General features: G+C 38.0%; 2 protein-coding genes across 2 annotated transcripts; both read left to right on the forward strand.

Moving 5' to 3' along the window:
- Positions 1–610: 610 nt before the first annotated feature.
- On the forward strand, positions 611–1,525 carry LOC139707088 (olfactory receptor 4C11-like). Its single transcript, XM_071617083.1, has one exon. The coding sequence runs from the start codon at positions 611–613 to the stop codon at positions 1,523–1,525; it is 915 nt and encodes a 304-aa protein (XP_071473184.1).
- Positions 1,526–13,311: 11,786 nt separating this feature from the next.
- On the forward strand, positions 13,312–21,296 carry LOC139707089 (olfactory receptor 4C11-like). The gene is made up of 2 exons (XM_071617084.1): positions 13,312–13,749; positions 20,808–21,296. Exons 1-2 carry the CDS (start codon positions 13,312–13,314, stop codon positions 21,294–21,296), a joined length of 927 nt encoding a protein of 308 aa, XP_071473185.1.
- The last annotated feature ends 524 nt before the right edge of the window (positions 21,297–21,820 follow it).

Below are 21,820 nucleotides of genomic sequence, written 5' to 3' on the forward strand. Positions count from 1 at the left end.
CTGGGTTAACTCAAAAGTTGAAGAAATAATTTCATATGAAAACATAATTTGGTCAAGACATTGAAGAGGAAAAATGGGCAAAAACTGAGGTCCATATCAAAAAACATGTTTTCTCAAGAGGACATCCCCAATGTACACTTTGATATTATTTAGTTTCCATAATTGTGATGCATTCCCAGTATTTACACATATATATCATACACATTTGTGTACAAATATGTGTCCATTAAAATCTTAAATTTTTATAGAAATGAAAATTTTAAGACATTAAGATGACACAAGTAAGGCACTATTACATAGTCATTAGTTCTCAGACTGGCAGAGAGCACAATCACTTGTAGGTTTTCTTCTTCCCCCCCAAATATTCTTTGTCCCACCTAAGAAGAGCTTGCATCAATGCCTATGGTTAAAGTAAGGGATTCAATTAAAAAAAAATCCTACTCTTTATAATACATGAAAAAATGGGAGAATCACTGTATTATGTTGTTTGAAACTACAAAGTTCTCATTGAGTACAGTTCACATCTACTGCCAAATTATCATTGTATCAATTTTATTTGCAGATAAATCATTTCTCAGCTGTGTCTTTCTTTTATCTACTCACTCTACCCATGGAGCTGAATCACAGTGTGAATGAGTTCATTCTATTTGGGTTAACACAGGATATTCTAAAGGAGAAAATAGTGTTTGTGGTCTTCTTGTTTCTCTATCTTGCAACTCTGTTGGCAAACTCACTCATTTTGATAACCGTTCGGTTCAGCCGGACACTTGGGAGTCCCATGTACTTCTTCCTTTTCTACTTATCCTTGGCTGATTCCTGCTTTTCAACAAGTACAGCCCCCAGATTGATTATCAATGCTATATCTGGGAACAAAGTCATCTCTTACAATGAGTGCATGACACAGATCTTTGTTGTTCACTTTTTTGGCTGCATGGCAACCTTGGTTCTCATCCTCATGTCCTTTGATCGCTATGTGGCCATTTGTAAGCCCCTGCGATATACAATCATCATGAACCAACAGGTCTGTGGTGCATTGGTGATTCTGGCCTGGGTTGGTTCTTGTATTCATTCTTCAGCACAGATTTTCCTGGCTTTGAAGTTACCCTTTTGTGGCCCCAATGTGATTGATCACTACTTCTGTGATTTGCAACCTTTGTTGAAACTTGCCTGTATGGACACTTATGTCATCAATCTACTCATAGTGTTTAATAGTGGGGCCATATGCATGGTGAGTTTCATAATCCTTCTTATCTCCTACACTTTCATTTTACACTCTCTGAGCAATAAGAGTGCTGAAGGAAGAAGGAAAGCCCTCTCTACGTGCACCTCCCACATCATTGTGATCATCTTATTCTTTGTTCCATGTATATTCACATACACTCGCCCTCCAATCACATTTCCAATGGACAAGATGGTGGCTGTCTTTTATACAATTGGAACACCCTTGCTCAATCCTCTGATTTACACTCTGAGGAATGCAGAAGTCAAAAATGCCATCAGAAAGTTATGGTTCAACAAACTGTGACTCAAGGCAGCCAAAAATGGAAGACTTATTGTAGAATTCTACAATAACTTACGTAAAATTGCACAATGGAGAAGAATAAAGTCCTCATCCCAATGTTATTGTATAATTCTATTCCAGTAGGATATTTGGCAAAATAGGCAGAATGAGGATGTACCCATTTTATTTTAGGACAATATTACTTAAAATGACAGACTACCAAGTGCAGCCATATTTGAGGTGCACCAGCCCTCTGACTTTTGCTCTCTGAATTGATTCCCCTGCCTTTTTGAAGCTTTATGAGCCAGATCTTGTTGTTTCTATAATTTTATTTCTTTAACGCACTATTGTAATTGGGATTTTCTTCTTTATTTTCTTTCTGAACATCTATTTTTAACATTCTTTTTTTGGGGGGGGAAATGAGATCTGGTACTCTTAGATCTGTGTCATACATTATCTGGCTTAACAGTCAATAACCAAAGTTACTCCAAGAAATGTATGTTCCCCAAGGATCTTAAGTATTGTATAGTTGACACCTATTTGATACTTCATTATTTTTGTAAAAAACTTTAAAAAATGGTCTTTTATTCCTCTCATGAAGATATATAGACTGACAACATGTTCCATTCAAATAAAATTAAAACTTGTTATAAGGCACACATTGAGTATTGAACCATGATTTCTATTATTTATGGTGATTTTTTTTTATAACTAATCTTCACTGCCCATATTTTTTGGTTGATGAATTGAGAATCTTTTGTAAAATTTTGAGTCATAAAAACTACCACTATCACAAATGAGGTATAATTATAAAAAGAGTCACAGTAGAGAAAAAGAGCTGGTGTCATTATTATTAATCCAAAGAGTAAGATGTCCACTTTAAAATACCACACAAAGTACATCGTGGGAGCACAATTTGGATTAGTTCTGAGGTACAGTCCTAGTGCAAGAAAAATTTTTCCCTTTGGTCAGTATGACTGGCAGACATATCATTTCAGAATGAACATTTCAAACTGAAGAACATTTGAACAACTGAACATTTTACTGAAGCCCATAGCCAATAATGCCTGTTTGTCAAATTCTGCTGGTATGAAGTCAGTTTCATATAGTAATTGGGCTTCCTATGAACAGTCATCTAGAGAGAGAAGGATCGTTACTAATGGCCAGAATAAACATTTGGTGCATTAATTTACATATTTTGTAGTTTCTCATTCAATAAACATTTTGGTTCAGATACTTTCAACTGGGTTTAGACAAAAAGAATCAGTTCAATCATGTCTGGACAATAAAAGGCCATTTTGGGGAGCCAGAATGAAAATAAGTGCTTTCCTACAAATCTGAGAACTGTCCCCTAAACTGTAGCAGATGAACCTACACAGTACCACTTTGGGATTCTTCCCATGAATCATGACATGCTTCCTCATGGATATTCAAACTCCATTAATAGAAGTTTGGAAGATTTACGTATTATTTGCTGGAAAACCTCAAAGTCCAAATTTTATTGACAGCAGGCAGCAATTTTTGGATTATGACATTGACTATCAGCAAACCGCTTGCCTTGCCAAGGTTTAGTTTTATGATATAAATAGAAGGAAAGCTTAGGAGTTGAAAACAGGAGAAAGAAGATGTAGTAATTGAAATGACACAGCAGAGGAGGTTTCCTGATATTTGTATAAGCTGCTTTTAGCACAAACATTTGTGGGATGATTGGGAAGCTCCTCCTTCCTGGATTAATTAAGATTAGCTGAGATTATTCTGAAGCTGTGTTGAAGGCAACAATACCTCAGAGAAGCATTTCCATCCTGTATATTAAAGTTCCCACATTTAAAATGAGGGTTCATAAGGCTTCATGCACTATCTCTGTGTTGATGGCTCTCATCTGAATGTCACATTTCTGTGACATCTTCCTCTGTAGACTTATTAGTGCCTTCACAGCTGCTGCCTAACTTTTCCTGCCTCACTCTTACTCCTACAGTTTTCCCCAGGAAATCTGTTCTTTTTGTTGCCAAAGCATTGAAGTAAAAAATAAATAGATGAAATGAAGTTCTAACAGTTGACACCAAATGTCTTAGAAAAAAATAGTTCACCTTCAATATATATCCAGGGTGTGGTATATTTTCTTACCAACTCTCCTACCACCCTGATAAAAGTAAGCTCCCATTGGCTCTACCTAGATTTCTGCTAATTTCCATAAGGATTTTTAAATTCTGATTTTATGTTTTGAGTTGATTGAGTTGATAATTTCAAAATATATAAAGGCATGGTTTGGGTCATCTGATGAATACCTCATACCCAGGTATAATCACATAATTTGAGTGCCTGAACGTGATCATTGTTAAAAGGTGTCAAACACTGTTACTTTGTGATTGGAGGGCAAATGATGAGCAGGGTTTACAAAACAAAATTATATTAACTTAGCATTACTTAATTTAAATAACATTTGTTTTCTTAATTTTAAACAATTTACTGTTGTAGTTATTTTTAATTTTTATATTTTTAAGAGTTATAATCATATAGCATTTATAATTATTTTCATGTTTCCAAATGTATTATTGCAATCATTTGTGCTAATCACTTAAGTTAGACCTGGGGTTTATAAGAAGTTCTTTTTTTCCCTAGAATTCTACATGTTACTCAAAAGGAACAAAATATGATCCCTACAAAATAAAACTATATGCAATAGAAAAATAATTTGATTAATAAAAATGTGTACGCAGATAGAAAAATATAAATGATAGATAAGAATTATGTCTTCATGTGATGACCTGGGCAGTAAGAAGCTCTCTGGCCTAGTGTGTAGTGATTATCTATAGCCCCATAATCACTGGGTAGAAACAAGATCATCTTTATTAATTGTTCTTTTTATTATGTATTGTTACATATTATGTATGTAACAACACAAATATGTGTACATATTTATGAGATACAATGTGATAATTTATTTATGTATTGTGTATACATTGGGTAGTGATCAAGTTTGTATAATTAGCATATTTATCACATTTGCCATTTCTCTGTGGTGAGTACATTCAAATTAAACTCTTCTTAGTATTTTGAAATACATGATGTTTTATTGTTAATTATGTTTACCTGCTATGCCATAGAACACCAAAACTTATTCTTATCAAACAATAACATTTCCCAATGATCCACCTCTGCCTGTCTCCACGCACTCCCCATTCTCTGGTAACCCCTATTCTCTCAATTTCTAGGGTTCTCTTTCCACCCATAAATATTTAGATGGCAATTTACTTTTCTGTTATTATTGCAAGAAATTTCCATCTTTCTCATGATTCTCCACTTGATGGCTTCAATAAAGTAAGCTGCCAGGTAGTAAACTATTATTCAGTGTATCACACAGCCAGGAACTAAGACCTGTCTCTAGGCCAATATCCAGTGAGAAAATGAGGCCTTCATGTCAGTGTCCAGAGAGGAACCGAGTTCTGCAAACAGGCACACACAGGCTTTGGAGTAGACCTTGTCCAGCTGAATCTTAAGATGAGACCATAGCATTGTTTGAATCTTGGTTATATTGTCGTGAAAGACCCCTGACAGATCCAGATAAGTCGTACTCAACTCCTGACCTATAGAAACTGAAAAAATAAATGTGAGTTATTTTCAGCTGCTAAATTTGAGGTCATTTTTTGCACAATATTAAGTAACTAACACTGTGAGCATTGAGTCATGTTCTCCAATTGAATTTTCCCTGGAAAGTATTAAACACGTGTTCTGTCTTCTAATGATGGGCCCTTTTTATCTGGTTACAGTGAGCAAGAGCATGAGAGATTGTTCACAACTGGACTATTTATTTATTTATTTATTTATTTGCCCATCCCTCCAGAATCCCCATTAATCCCCTTCCTCTATTCCACTGATACAACTAGGTATTTATTTAAAAGATCTGATTTTTGCTGCCCAATTCTGAAGGCCAGAGTTACTTTATAGTAGTGCAACAAGAATGAATCTCTGAATTCTGAAGATTAAGCAATGTCTTATATTGCCTTAACTTTTCTTTCCATATATCCTTTTTGAAGAGTTTTAAACTCTAACATTTTGAATTCTCATGGTTAATACAAATCCATGTTCTTAAGGGAAAAGTAATTTAAAATGTCACAGAAGGAATGCCATCTCTGCATAAGACCATATCAGTAATTCAGGAACCCTCTCAGGAGTAGAGTTATAATATAAAGAGGAAAAAGCCCTCATGTATATTTTTGAGTTCCATAAATACTTAGAGTAAGGATAAACTTCTATCAAAGAGACATACAATGATATTATGCTTTAAAAAATAAGAAGTTGGGCTGGTGTTGTAGCTCAGTGGTAGAGCGCTTGCCTCACATGCATGAGGCCTTGGGTTCAATCCTCAGCACCACATAAACATAAATAAATAAAAATAAAGATAATGTGTCTATCTATAACTAAAATATTTTTTAAATAGGAAATTATTCTTTTTATGTAACAGTCCCATAGAAATAATCCAACTTGGCAGAGCATTTCCTCTTCTTAATTTACAGATCCAGCTATCTCTCAGTCTGTTGCTTGATCACCTGTGAAGCTGTACCTTCATGTTCAAAATGTGATCATAGCTGGAACCACTAACATTTCCTGGGAGCTCATTAAAAATGTAGAATCCCAAGCTTCAGCCTTGAACTGATGAAGTATTTGAGTTTAACATGAAGTGTTTCAAGTATATGTTGCAGATTAAGAAGCACTGCCACAGAGCACTGCATTTGTGTCACCATCTGTCCAGAAGGGGAGATAAATCCAAGAACAGAAGTCTAACATTTTAGATTTCAGCCTGGAAGTTACACGTATCTCTTCTGCTTATGTCCAATTGACAAAAACTCAGCCACAGAACTACCCCTATGTGTAAAGCAGGGCTGGTGAATGTAGACTCTCCTTTGGTGGCCATGAATGCTGATACTATTCTGTTACTGCAAAGGGGAACATTTTATTTCAGTGGACAGTCTTTCATAGGCACCTGGCACCAGGAGCATCCAATAAACATTTCTGTTCAAAAATCAAATTCAATTTGGTTGACTCATTATTTTTAAGTGTTATTCTAAGAAGCATTGAAAAAAATCCCATATTCACGGTTAACATTCTAGTGGATTATGCTTTTTGTAAAAGCCTAATAGCAAGTCCACAAATTTTATGAGTTCCCAGGATTTGAAGAAATTACATTAATATTTCTCCAACAAGAGAGAATAAACTATCATTTTTAGGAGAATATATTAAATTCATGTTTTAAGTCTCCTACAGAACTACAGATTCCTCCTTTTAAAATAATAGCTCTCATTCCTTAAGAGCCTCTTTCATTACAACTCCTAGATCTCAGGTCAGCAATGGACAGAATCCCCTAACTTTTCAATCTCTTTGTGAACATTTGCTTTCTTGCCTCCCTGGTTCTCCTGGCCTTCTGTCTCTCCTTAAGTGAGGGATGTTTTCTCTCCACATGTCTCATGCCAACATCTTAGAGGTGAGACTTTGTGAGTGCTTTTAATCACCACTTCTAGCTCACACCTCTTCTCTAGTTACTTTTTCATCTTACTCTGATTATCCCAAACTCCACTCTCCCTTAGAAAAATCATCAAGTGCTTCTAGGGCCATTGCACCTTGAAGGTGCTGGTCTCTGCTCACCATCACTCAACATGAACCTGCTATGTATCATGGTGATTTTAATATCACAGAGAAGATCCTTCCCATGTATTGGCTCCTAAGTTGACCAATTGATCATGTTCCTTTCAAGAATATTGTCCTTTGACCTATCCCAGCTCCTTACTTCCAGAGTCATAACCAAGACCTTTACATAACCATCAAATTCCATACCCATTAATTTTCAACCACATCTCAGCCATTTTCTGCTCCTTTGTACTAGTGCCTCTAACTGCATTCTTTAAGCTCATCACAACATACAAGTCATTGTTGCTGCCACTGCCAACTTTTTATGTTTCTGCCTGAGGGACCTTGAATGGTCATTTTCTGTCTCAGTTATTCCCCCTACAGATGTCTACATAGTTTGCTTCCTTCTTTTGGTTGGTCAAACAAATGTGTTTCCCTAATTATGAATATTTTATCTTAAATAAATGCAAATTTTCCAGGTGTGGTGGCACACACCTGAAATTCCAGTGGCTAGGGAGGCTGAGGCAGGAGGATTGCAAGTTTTAAACCAGCCTCAACAACAATGAGGCAATAAGCAACTCAGTGAGACCCAGTCTCTAAATAAAATACAAAAAGAGTTTGGGAATATGGCTCATGGTTGACTGCTCCTGAGTTCAATCCCTGGTACCAAAAAAAAAAAAAAAAAAAAAAAAAGCAAATTCATCCATTTTGTGTCTCCTGTTTCTCCTATTTTATTATTTATTTCAATTATTTTGTTATGTGTTTACATAACACATCACCATATACCATCATGTTACACAATTTATTTATTGTGTTTATTATGTAGAAAACAGAATAAAATTTATAAAAAAATATAGGGATTTCTTTCTTTCTTTTTTCTTTTTTAATCTTTACTATTAAATTCCCAGTCCCTAAAATAGTGCCTGGCACACAGTAAATGGTTGACAAGTACTTGTTAAATTGTTTATAATATATGAGTGAGCTTTTGCAATTGATAGAGAAATAACTTGTGGCCGAGTTGTGAACAACTGGAAAATCCCCACACAATGGGTAAATCACCTGTATGGGGTACTGGCAACCTGCTAAATAAAGCAGAACTGAAGGGAAGGGTTCTAGAGAGACAACACTTTCAATAAAGTGAGTTTAATTCTGCAACAGAAAAAAAGTGAGTTATTTTACCCTTGGGAGCAGTTGCTGATTCTGGGCCTAAACAAAAGGTGAAGAATCTGGGATCTGCACTGGTGCAGGGCGAATTCCAGAGGAAAGGTATGGGACAGGGACTATAGGAGCTTGGGGAGGGAATTTCGAGAGACTGAAATTTTCTTGCCTCCCATTGGGTCCAGGTTTTAGGGCAGTTGCTGTTTTCTGGTTCTGTTTCCTAAGAAGAGAAAAATTCCAGGGACATATTTTCTCCAATGATGAAAATATCCAATATTTCCAGATGAAATAGTGTCTCAAGCTCAGTTGCAATCTAAAAAGGGGACACAGTGAAGGGAGCAATGGTGTATTACCCAATACTTGTGAACTACTTTATTTGCAGAGTCTGACATCAGGATAAGGATAGGTTTGTACACAAATCATATGCAGTCAGTTTGCATTGATGCTAATGGCACTAAGTGTCCTGATGGAGAGGATACTAGTGTTGGCTATTTTACTTATCGTCTCCCTTTATTAATGCATTCTTTTAGAGGGAGTGAGGTGTAAAATAGTGTGATGAGAGGAGGAGAGGGAAGCAAGACTCTTCAGTGAAATCCTAGGAGAAAATATTCTTTATCTTTACCATGCTTATTTGCTTATACTTGCATATAGGATTTCCCCTATTGCATCCTCTGAAAACTCTTTCTTTAATTATTGTTCACAGCACATTTTTCCCCCTTTGGATTGACTCTTCATAGCCTTTGCTTAACTTTCTATCCCTTCCTCACTATTGTTTTTCAAATGCACTTTCAAAATGCTGATTTCTGAAGATTGAGTCCATTGGAAAGGACATATTCAGAGTATATGGGTGGTTTTCTTCATTTCCTGTGTATGGTTTTGGGGGTTTATTTTGGCTCCACCTGTATGGTTGAAATATGATACTTTGCACGGAAATGGCAATGCAGTATTAAGGACAGATTCGATGGAGCACAAATCTTGGATTCTGGTCCTGGATTTTCTCTGCCTGAAAATTTTGCTCAATTCCATCTCTAGCATAGACCAAAGTACACACAGCACAATGAGGTAACTCATCTTACAAGATATCAGATAAAATGAACAAAGGATATTGAGGTTAAAAGATACCGAAGTGTATATTTAGGAAATATACATCTCAATTAACACACACACACACACACACACACACAGAGATGGGAATGGAGAATGGAGGTTAGAGCAGAGGAAATGTCATCTGACTGTAAGGTATGGAATATTCAGGGAATGAGGCTATTTAGGTTTATACATGAAGGTCAGAAAGTGTCAGGTGTGCCTGGATCTTGGATGAGCAGAACACTGGGAGGACAATAAGATGGGAGCACTGGGAAAGGGTATTGAAAGCCAAGGTGAGTGTATCAACCATTGCATTGGAAACTATAGTAATGCTTTTATTTGTATTTATCAATCACTGTATTTCTAAACTGCCCACTCTTTCTTTCCAAGTAATAGAAAGAAAGCTAAAAGAGAAAGAGATGGGTGAAATGAGGAGAGGAAGGAATACCAAATTTCGGTCCTTCATCCCATTTAGAGACATAGAATAGGATCTCAATGAATTCCTGGAAGATCTACTTAAATGATTCTAGAATTGGCCATTGATAATATTGACATGCATGTAGTCTAGGACTAAAATTCTAGAATATAATAATTCTTGCAATGGAAACTTTTATGTTACCCAAAGCTTGATATTATTTTTATTCCACTAAATTATGTGAACCATTTTATTTAGAATTTAATGAGTGCTAAATATTGTACAAAAGGAATTATGTTTTACGTTTTGGAAGCATAAAAATTGTTCTGTTAAAGCTGAAGAGGATGTTTAATGTTGTTATTCTTCACAGGCAATGGTTGATAGTGGGCACCTCTGATCTGCCTCTAGGAAAGCAATCAAAAAATCTTAAGCCTCTGGCATGTTGTATTTGAAATGCCTTCGGGCTGTCTTTAGATTATGGGTAAATAAACTTGTATTTTGCCCTGAGTTTCTAAATGCAGGGAATAGAAAACCAGATGTCTTCAGTGGACCTGTAGCATCTTGAAGGAGGTAGAGACTTTAGGACAGATGAGCTCTATGTCACAATTGTACAAACTTTAGCAATAACAACTAATGGTTGAATCCAGGTAAATTACTTGGAGTAATTTTTATTCTTAAGTGATGAATTCATCTTACAAAAATCTGATATTACATATTTTATGACTCCAAGTTTTATACTTTGCCAATGAAAAGATGTCCAAACATTACAATCTGGCTTTCAGGGTACTTTGCTGGGGGAAAAGTTACTTTTCCAAACTTTTCTGTGATGTATTTGGAGTCAGACTAACTAGAAAGTCTACATTGATCTATTTGCTATAGGAAGCATTTTCCTTCTCATTTCCATTAAAATGTGGCTTCATTTCTCTCATCCTAAATGTTCTCTCTCCTCTGATTTTTGTATCTTTGGATCCAAACTCTTTTTACAACTAAAGCCTGATTTTATTTTCTCTCTCTCATCCAAGGCCCTGTACATTAAAAATATGAAGTACTTTTATTCATTTTATGATATTTGGAACAGTCATTCCTACCTTCTGACCATAGTGATAAAACAGATATGATCCCTTATATAAGCATAATTTCAGACACTCAACAAAAGAACTTCATGGTTTTTTAAAATATTTAATTTTTAGTTATAGTTGAACACAATACCTTTATTTCCTTTATTTTTATGTGGTGCTGAGGACAGAACCCAGGGCCTTGCAGGTGCTAGGTGAGTGCTCTACCGATGAGCCACAACTCCAACCCAAACAAATTCATGTTTTTAAACTGTTGTACAGCTGTATTGTGAGTAAATGAAAAGTTGGGATTGCTTATGAACATTGGGCAATATATCCTGGAAAACCAGGAGTAATGGTCATAATGAGACTACTCCAATGGAACATAGTCCATAGCACATCTCCTGTATAGTGGCAGAAGCTTTGTAAGCAATGCTAAAAGGTGGATTATCTTATTATGTATGTTTTACATGTCTATATCAAGGGATTTTCTAAGTGTGTCACATCACTGTTGGGCAGTGGCTGGGGCTTCAAATTAGGCAGTGTGGATTCAGATCAAGCCAGGCCACCGAACTAAAACACATCTAAGTCTGGTTTTCAATGGTTTCATCTCAGAGAATCAGGTTGGGAATTTGATTTTCTTCAATGAAAGTTACAGATTATGTTCTTCCATAATTTTAAATTCTACACTAATGAATCCATTCTAAAGGATTTCGTATTCTCTAAAGATGGTTTGTACTGTTTTAAAAATCAATCACATACAGTCACCCAAAACTATCCATATTTGTCTTAAAGCTCAGATAAGTTGTTTAAAAAGTGACCATTTTTTTTCTGATAATTTTTCAGTATTTGAAGCAAAATAGAATTATGAAATCATAGTAGAAAATAAATATTATTTTAAAAATGATTTTAAACACTGGAATAATTAAGATTGAAAAAATCGACAGATTGAATAAAAAGGAAGCAAAGTCACAGAAAAAAAGAAATATACATAGAAGAAAAGCCAAACCTTGTTTTTCATCTAAAAATATAGTGATGATTTGGGGAGATTAATATGCATCCTACTAAAATACCAAGTTTGCTAAAGAGATTTGACTCCCCAAAAATGATATATGATAAGGGCAGTATTTTCAGGAAAAAAATCTACAAAAAATGTAACCATGGTTGATAATATGTGAATATGATAAGATTCAATTTTATAAACATCATATAATTTATATCTTAAGAGACAATTTTGGCATAATAATAAACTAACATCACAACTTTTCTTTTGCAAATGCCTCAATTTTTCTAGAAAAATTATCAAGACTGATATAGTGGTCATACTTGTACATGAGAAAAAAATAGAGAGATAAACATATACAACAATGTCTATAGTACTTCAGGATTTACTTATAGGAAATAAGGGTGATTATTTCTAGAGATTAGAAAAGCAGACTCAAATAATCTAAAGAGCAGTCTTAATTTTTCTCTTACGTTATGTATGTAACATCATGATCATGAATTATTCTATAACAATTATACAGTTAATAATGGCGCACAAAATATTGAAAATAATTTTGAATAGTTGTTAATAACATTGGTAACCTCTTAAATTTGAGTAATAATATTGCACTTGGGAAATCATTCTAAACTTAATTGTAGAATCATTATGAGAGTAAAACTTGGATATGTCATAAATATCTCAATGAGCAAATGATCAAATACATGTAAAGATTGATATGCTATCCCACATTTAAATTAGCAATTAATCTATGAAAAATAAATCAAGATGGGTTACTAAACAATTATAAGTCAAAATAATAATATAAAATGGCATGATATTATTTCAATCATATAAACTATACGTATAGAGTGAGAGATCACAGACAGCAAAATGAGTGAACTAAACTGAGAGCATTCTTATCAAGTGGGATTTTCCAACAATATTAATGCCTAGTTGTATTGGAATAGTGTTGTTGATTTTTTTTCAAATGTCACAATATAGAGATAAAGTGCATTAATACACTATATATATATATATATATATATATATATATATATATATATATGATTATGTGTGCAGATATGTAGGCATAGCACTATTCTTCTGAAAGCTCAGAAATCATAGAGCAACTGCTTACAATTCATTTTGATGCACAAGAAATAGGTTTCTAAGAATTTAAGTGACTTACCCAAGGAAAGAATAAGTTCTGCAATTGTCAATCTAGGTAAGAATAAAATATTTGAAGGATATATATACATTTTTATTCCACAAAACCAAAAGCTTTGGTTCAATCCAGTGGGTTTCTGAGTCAACAGATAAATGTTACAGAGATCTGGGCATCAGCTTACAAAGAGACATAGGCCGTTGCAGATAGCACAATATTAAACAGAACTAAGAATTCAGAAGTAAGACCACAGTCTCCTCAAGATGTAATTTCTTTCTTCTGTAGATTAAACATTTGTCAACTACATGCTGCACTGACAGGGTGATGCAAAACGGCAGCGTAACTGAATTCATTTTATTTGGCCTGACACAAGACCCTGGCAAGCAGAAGGCAATATTTGGGATCTTCTTGATTCTTTACCTCATGACCCTGTTGGGGAACTTTCTCATTGTGGTGACCATTAAAACAAGCCAGACCCTTGGGAGTCCCATGTACTATTTCCTCTTCTACCTGTCTTTTGCAGATGCTTGCTTCTCTACAACCACAGCTCCCAGAATGATTGTGGATGACCTTTCTCAGAAGAAGACCATTTCCTACAATGAGTGCATGACTCAAGTTTTTGCAGCCCATTTCTTTGGCTGCATGGAGATATTTGTGCTCATCCTCATGGCCTTTGATCGCTATGTGGCCATTTGTAAGCCCCTGCGATACTCAACCATCATGAGCCAGCGGGTCTGTCATGCATTAGTGATTCTGGCCTGGGTGGGATCTTTTTTTTTTTTTTTTTTTTTTTTTTTTTTTTTTTGATTTTTTTTTTTTTTTTTTAATTTTTTATTGTTGGCTGTTCAAAACATTACATAGTTCTTGATATATCATATTTCACAATTTGATTCAAGTGGGTTATGAGCTCCCCTTTTTACCCCATATACAGATTGCAGAATCACGTCAGTTACACATCCATTGATTTACATCTTGCCATACTAGTGTCTGTTGTATTCTGCTGTCTTTCCTATCCTCTACTATCCCCCCTCCCCTCCCCTCCCCTCCCCTCCCCTCTTCTCTCTCTGCCCCCTTTACTGACATTCGTTTGTCCCCCTTGTATTATTTTTCCCCTTCCCCTCACTTCCTCTTGTATGTACTTTTGTATACCTCTGAGGGTCTCCTTCCATTTCCATGCATTTTCCCTTCTCTCTCCCTTTCCCTCCCACCTCTCATCCCTGTTTAATGTTAATCTTCTTCTCATGCTCTTCGACCCTACTCTGTTCTTAGCTACTCTCCTTATATCAAAGAAGACATTTGACATTTGTTTTTTAGGGATTGGCTAGCTTCACTTAGCATAATCTGCTCTAATGCCATCCATTTCCCTGTAAATTCTATGATTTTGTCATTTTTTAATGCAGAGTAATACTCCATTGTGTATAAATGCCACATTTTTTTTATCCATTCATCCATTGAAGGGCATCTAGGTTGGTTCCACAGTCTAGCTATTGTGAATTGTGCTGCTATGAACATCGATGTAGCAGTGTCCCTGTAGCATGCTCTTTTTAGGTCTTTAGGGAATAGACCGAGAAGGGGAATAGCTGGGTCAAATGGTGGCTCCATTCCCAGCTTTCCAAGAAATCTCCATACTGCTTTCCAAATTGGCTGCACCAATTTGCAGTCCCACCAGCAATGTACAAGTGTACCCTTTTCCCCACATCCTCGCCAGCACTTGTTGTTGTTTGACTTCATAATGGCTGCCAATCTAACTGGAGTGAGATGGTATCTTAGGGTGGTTTTGATTTGCATTTCTCTGACTGCTAGAGATGGTGAGCATTTTTTCATGTACTTGTTGATTGACTGTATGTCCTCCTCTGAGAAGTGTCTGTTCAGGTCCTTGGCCCATTTGTTGATTGGGTTGTTTGTTCTCTTATTGTCTAATTTTTTGAGCTCTTTGTATACTCTGGATATTAGGGCTCTATCTGAAGTGTGAGGAGTAAAGATTTGTTCCCAGGATGTAGGCTCTCTATTTACCTCTCTTATTGTATCTTTTGCTGAGAAAAAACTTTTTAGTTTGAGTAAGTCCCATTTGTTGATTCTAGTTATTAACTTTTGTGCTATGGGTGTCCTATTGAGGAATTTGGAGCCCGACCCCACCGACTGTAGATCGTAGCCAACTTTTTCTTCTATCAGACGGCGCGTCTCTGATTTGATATCAAGCTCCTTGATCCATTTTGAATTAACTTTTGTGCATGGCGAGAGAAAGGGATTCAGTTTCATTTTGTTGCATATGGATTTCCAGTTTTCCCAGCACCATTTGTTGAAGATGCTATCCTTCCTCCAATGCATGCTTTTAGACCCTTTATCAAATATAAGGTAGTTGTAGTTTTGTGGATTGGTTTCTGTGTCCTCTATTCTGTACCATTGGTCCACCCGCCTGTTTTGGTACCAGTACCATGCTGTTTTTGTTACTATTGCTCTGTAATATAGTTTGAAGTCTGGTATCGCTATACCGCCTGATTCACACTTCCTGCTTAGCATTGTTTTTGCTATTCTGGGTCTTTTATTTTTCCATATGAATTTCATGATTGCTTTCTCTATTTCTACAAGAAATGCCGTTGGGATTTTGATTGGCATTGCATTAAACCTATAGAGAACTTTTGGTAATATCGCCATTTTGATGATGTTAGTTCTGCCTATCCATGAACAGGGTATATTTTTCCATCTTCTAAGATCTTCTTCTAGTTCTCTCTTTAGGGTTCTGTAGTTTTCATTGTATAAGTCTTTCACCTCTTTTGTTAGGTTGATTCCCAAGTATTTTATTTTTTTTGAAGATATTGTGAATGGAGTGGTTGTCCTCATTTCCATTTCAGAGGATTTGTTGCTGATATACAGGAATGCCTTTGATTTATGCGTGTTGATTTTATATCCTGCCACTTTGCTGAATTCATTTATTAGCTCTAATAGTTTCTTTGTAGACCCTTTTGGGTCTGCTAGGTATAGAATCATGTCATCTGCAAATAGTGATAATTTAAGTTCTTCTTTTCCTATTTTGATGCCTTTAATTTCTTTCGTCTGTCTAATTGCTCTGGCCAGTGTTTCGAGAACTATGTTGAACAGAAGTGGTGAGAGAGGGCATCCCTGTCTTGTTCCAGATTTTAGAGGGAATGCCTTCAGTTTTTCTCCATTGAGAATGATGCTAGCCTGAGGCTTAGCATAGATTGCTTTTACAATATTGAGGTATGTTCCTGTTATCCCTAGTTTTTCTAGAGTTTTGAACATAAAGGGATGCTGTACTTTGTCGAATGCTTTTTCCGCATCTATCGAGATGATCATATGGTTCTTATTTTTAAGTCTATTGATGTGGTGAATAACATTTATTGATTTCCTTATATTGAACCAGCCTTGCATCCCAGGGATGAATCCTACTTGATCATGGTGCACAATTTTTTTGATGTGCCTTTGTATCCGAGTGGCCAGAATTTTATTGAGGATTTTTGCATCTAGGTTCATTAGAGATATTGGTCTGTAGTTTTCTTTCTTTGAAGTGTCTTTGTCTGGTTTAGGTATCAGGGTGATGTTGGCCTCGTAGAATGAATTTGGAAGTTCTCCCTCTTTTTCTATTTCCCGAAGTAGCTTGAAAAGTATTGGTATTAGTTCCTCTTTAAAGGTTTTGTAAAACTCTGCTGTATACCCATCCGGTCCTGGGCTTTTCTTAGTTGGTAGTCTTTTGATGGTTTCTTCTATTTCCTCAATTGATATTGGTCTGTTTAGGTTGTCTATATCCTCCTGACTCAATCTGGGCAGATCATATGACTTAAGAAATTTATCTATGCCTTCACTATCTTCTAATTTATTGGAGTATAAGGATTCAAAATAATTTTTGATTATCTTCTGTATTTCTGAAGTGTCTGTTGTGATATTGCCTCTTTCATCTCGTATGTTAGTGATTTGAGTTCTCTCTCTTCTTCTCTTCGCTAGCATGGCTAAGGGTCTGTCGATTTTGTTTATTTTTTCAAAGAACCAACTTTTAGTTTTGTCAATTTTTTCAATTGTTTCTTTTGTTTCGATTTCATTGATTTCAGCTCTGATTTTAATTATTTCTTGCCTTCTACTTCTTTTGCTGTTGTTTTGCTCTTCTTTTTCTAGGATTTTGAGATGAAGTATGAGATCATTTATTTGTTGGTTTTTTCTTTTTTTAAGGAATGAACTCCAAGCAATGAATTTTCCTCTTAGAACTGCTTTCAATGTGTCCCATAGATTCCGATATGTTGTGTCTGTGTTTTCATTAATCTCTAAGAATTTTTTAATTTCCTCCTTGATGTCTTCTATAACCCATTGATCATTCAGTAACCTATTGTTCATTCTCCAAGTGATATATTCTTTTTCCTTCCTTCTTTTATCGTTGATTTTCAGTTCCATTCCATTATGATCAGATAGGATGCATGGTATTATCTCTACTCCTTTGTATTGTCTAAGAGTTTCCCTGTGACATAATATATGATCTATTTTTGAGAAGGATCCATGTGCTGCTGAGAAAAAAGTGTAACTGTTTGATGTTGGGTGGTATATTCTATATATGTCAATTAAATCTAGGTTATTAATTGTGTTATTGAGTTCTATAGTTTCCTTATTCAACTTTTGTTTGGAAGATCTGTCCAGTGGTGAGAGAGGTGTGTTGAAGTCTCCCATGATTATTGTATGGTGGTCTATTAGACTCTTGAACTTGAGAAGAGTTTGTTTGATGAACATAGCTGCACCATTGTTTGGGGCATATATATTTATGATTGTTATGTCTTGTTGGTGTATGGTTCCCTTGAGCAGTATGTAGTGTCCCTCTTTATCCCTTTTGATTAACTTTGGCTTAAAATCTATTTTATTTGATATGAGTATGGATACTCCTGCTTGTTTCCGAAGTCCATATGAGTGATATGATTTTTCCCAACCTTTCACCTTCAGCCTATGTATGTCTTTTCCTATCAAATGCGTCTCCTGTAGGCAGCATATTGTTGGGTCTTGTTTTGTGATCCATTCTACTAGCCTGTGTCTCTTAATTGGTGAGTTTAAGCCATTAACATTTAGGGTTATTATTGAGATATGTGTTGTTCTTCCAGCCATATTTGTTTATTTATGTTACTAAACATGGTTTGTTTTCCACTTTGATTATTTTCCCCCCTTTAGTGTCCTACCTCCCACTGTTGGTTTTCATTGTTATTTTCCATTTCCTCTTCCTGTAATGTTTTGCCAAGGATGTTTTGAAGAGATGGTTTTCTAGCTGCAAATTCTTTTAACTTTTGTTTATCGTGGAAGGTTTTAATTTCATCTTCCATCCTGAAGCTTAATTTCGCTGGAAACACAATTCTTGGTTGGAACCCATTTTCTTTCAGTGTTTGAAATATGTTATTCCAGGATCTTCTAGCTTTCAGAGTCTGTGTTGAAAGATCAGCTGTTATCCTGATTGGCTTACCCCTAAATGTGATCTGCTTCCTTTCTCTTGTAGCTTTTAAAATTCTCTCCTTGTTCTGTATGTTGGGCATCTTCATTATAATGTGTCTAGGTGTGGGTCTCTTATGATTTTGCACATTCGGCGTCCTGTAGGCTTCTAGGATTTGGGGTTCTGTCTCATTCTTCAAATCTGGGAAGTTTTCTCGAATTATTTCATTGAATAGATTGCTCATTCCTTTGGTTTGAAACTCTGTTCCTTCCTGTATCCCAATGACTCTTAAATTTGGTCTCTTGATGTTATCCCATATTTCTTGGATGTTCTGCTCATGGTTTCTTAACAGTCTTGCTGAGCTGTCTATGTTCTTTTCAAGTTGATATACTTTATCTTCATTGTCTGATGTTCTGTCTTCTAAGTGTTCTACTCTGCTGGTAGTATTCTCAATTGAGTTTTTAAGTTGGCTTATTGCTTCCTGCATTTCTAGGATTTCTGTTTGTTTGTTTTTTATAACCTCTATTTCCCTGTATAGTTGATCTTTTGCTTCTTGGATTTGTTTATGTAATTCATTGTTGAAGTGATCTTTCATTGTCTGATTTTGCTGTCTGATGTCTTCCTTGAGACTCCAGATCATCTGAAGCATGTATATCCTGAATTCTTTATCTGACATTCCATCAGCTGCAGCTATTACCTCTTCTAAAGTTGAGTTGACCTGCAATGCTTGTGGTCCTTTCTTTCCTTGTCTCTTCATACTGTTCGCGTTCCTTTCTTCTTGGTGAAACTGTTGTGCTATTGAATTTTCCCCCTATATATTTATATTGGTCTTGTATAGTTGCAAAGTCTCCCTCGCAGGCACGGGCGGCGGCTCTGCCCCTCCGCCAATTGGGGCAATGTGCCTACCACGCCGGCAGGCCGCTGGGCCTGCTCTGCCAGTCGGTAGCAGGTCCGCCGTCCTTGCAGGCGCGGGCGGCGGCTCTGTCCCTCTGCGGGCCGCTAGGCTTGTTCTGTCGGTGGTCGCAGTTCTGCCTACTTTGCAGGCGCAGGCAGCGGCACTGCCCCTCTGCAGGCCTCTGGGGCTGTACTGCCAGTGGGTCGCAGGTCCGCCTACTTTGCAGGCGTGTGGGGGGGGGGGCGGCTCTACCCTTCCTCAGGCCACTGGGCCTGTTCTGTCTCTCGGTTGCAGGTCTGACGTGTTCTGATGGTGGTCTCAGTTCCGACTACCTTGCAGGTGCGGGGGGGAGGGGGCGGCTCTGCCTCCCAGCAGGCCGCTGCTCCTCTTCTGCCGGTGGGTCGCAGGCCCGCCTACCTTGCAGGAGTGATTGGAAGCTCTGTCCCGCCGCGGGCCACTGGGCCTTTTCTGTCGGTGGTCACCCTTCCCCTACCTGGCAGGCGAGGGGGGTGGGGGGCGGCTCTGCCCCTCAGCAGGCCGCTGGGCCTGCTCTGTCTTTGGTCCCAGTTCCCTCTACTATGCCGGCGCAGGGGGAGGGGGCGGCTCAGCCTCTCAGCAGGCGGCTGCTCCTCTTCTGCCAGTGGGTCGCAGGCCCGCCTACCTTGCAGGCGTGATTGGAAGCTCTGTCCCGCCCTGGGCCACTGGGCCTTTTCTGTCGGTGGTCACCCTTCCCCTACCTGGCAGGCGAGGGGGGTGGGGGGCGGCTCTGCCTCTCAGCAGGTCGCTGGGCCTGCTCTGTCTTTGGTCCCAGTTCCCTCTACTATGCCGGCGCAGGGGGAGGGGGCGGCTCAACCTCTCAGCAGGCGACTGCTCCTTTTCTGCCGGTGGGTCGCAGGCCCGCCTACCTTGCAGGAGTGATTGGAAGCTCTGTCCCGCCCTGGGCCACTGGGCCTTTTCTGTCGGTGGTCACCCTTCCCCTACCTGGCAGGCGAGGGGGGTGGGGGGCGGCTCTGCCCCTCAGCAGGCCGCTGGGCCTGCTCTGTCTTTGTTCCCAGTTCCCTCTACTATGCCGGCGCAGGGGGAGGGGGCGGCTCAGCCTCTCAGCAGGCGACTGCTCCTCTTCTGCCGGTGGGTCGCAGGCCCGCCTACCTTGCAGGAGTGATTGGAAGCTCTGTCCCGCCCTGGGCCACTGGGCCTTTTCTGTCGGTGGTCAACCTTCCCCTACCTGGCAGGCGAGGGGGGTGGGGGGCGGCTCTGCCCCTCAGCAGGCCGCTGGGCCTGCTCTGTCTTTGGTCCCAGTTCCCTCTACTATGCTGGCGCAGGGGGAGGGGGCGGCTCAGCCTCTCAGCAGGCGGCTGCTCCTCTTCTGCCAGTGGGTCGCAGGCCCGCCTACCTTGCAGGAGTGATTGGAAGCTCTGTCCCGACGCGGGCCACTGGGCCTTTTCTGTCGGTGGTCACCCTTCCCCTACCTGGCAGGCGAGGGGGGTGGGGGGCGGCTCTGCCCCTCAGCAGGCCGCTGGGCCTTGGGTGGGATCTTGCATGCATTCTTCAGCACAGATTTCTCTGGCTTTGAGATTGCCCTTCTGTGGCCCCAATGTTATTGATCACTATTTCTGTGATATGCAACCTTTGTTGAAACTTGCCTGCATGGACACATATGTCATCAATCTACTCATAGTGTTTAATAGTGGGGCCATATGCATGGTGAGTTTCACAGTCTTACTTATCTCCTATATTGTCATCCTATACTCTCTGAGAAACCACAGTGCAGAAGGAAGGCGCAAAGCTCTTTCCACATGCACCTCCCACTTTATTGTTGTGGTCATATTTTTTGGTCCATGTATATTTATATACACTCGTCCACCAACCACATTTCCAGTGGACAAGATGGTGGCTGCATTTTATACAATTGGAACACCTTTACTGAATCCTTTGATCTATACACTAAGGAATGCAGAAGTGAAAAATGCCATGAAAAAAATATGGTGTAGCAAAGTATGACTTAAATTGATTAATATTATGTGTATTGTAATGCATACATCCTCTCAGTTTAGTTTTTGTTGCATGGCCTGAAAAGATGGTCTAGTGTTTCCTAACTTTGGATTTTAGTTTTATGGGGAATGTTTAACACCACTATTTTCCTTTGAAAATAATTCTATCTATACATAGAATGTATGCTAACCACTCCCCACTTCATAATTTCACAGACACTTGAGTATCAGTACCTGAACTTATGAGTTTACTTACACTGGCACCAAGTAATACCTGGAATTGATACAGGTTAATAGAAGAAAACATTATGTACTTTGTTATGTGCATGAGCTCCATCCACCAAACACAAAATGTCACAACACTGTACCAACAATTACAAATACTTGTTTACAGAAGAGGGAGAGTAAGTATCAGCATTCAAAAAGGATATCATCAAAGCTGTCAGATCTATTCACAAGTGACACATTTGTTTACACTCACTTCAGATGAGTACTCACAATTCTCCTTATTTTCTGGCTTATGATTTTTTTAAA

Source organism: Marmota flaviventris, chromosome 9 (genome assembly GCF_047511675.1).
Source record: "Marmota flaviventris isolate mMarFla1 chromosome 9, mMarFla1.hap1, whole genome shotgun sequence".
Classification (NCBI taxonomy): domain Eukaryota; kingdom Metazoa; phylum Chordata; class Mammalia; order Rodentia; family Sciuridae; genus Marmota; species Marmota flaviventris.

Excerpts from the sequence above, each read along its gene's own strand:
- LOC139707088 (XM_071617083.1), top strand. The coding sequence starts at position 611 with ATGGAGCTGAATCACAGTGTGAATGAGTTCATTCTATTTGGGTTAACA.
- LOC139707089 (XM_071617084.1), top strand. The coding sequence starts at position 13,312 with ATGCAAAACGGCAGCGTAACTGAATTCATTTTATTTGGCCTGACACAA. Across the intron at positions 13,750-20,807 it reads CATTAGTGATTCTGGCCTGG|GCCGCTGGGCCTTGGGTGGG; the intron begins GTGGGATCTTTT and ends GCCCCTCAGCAG.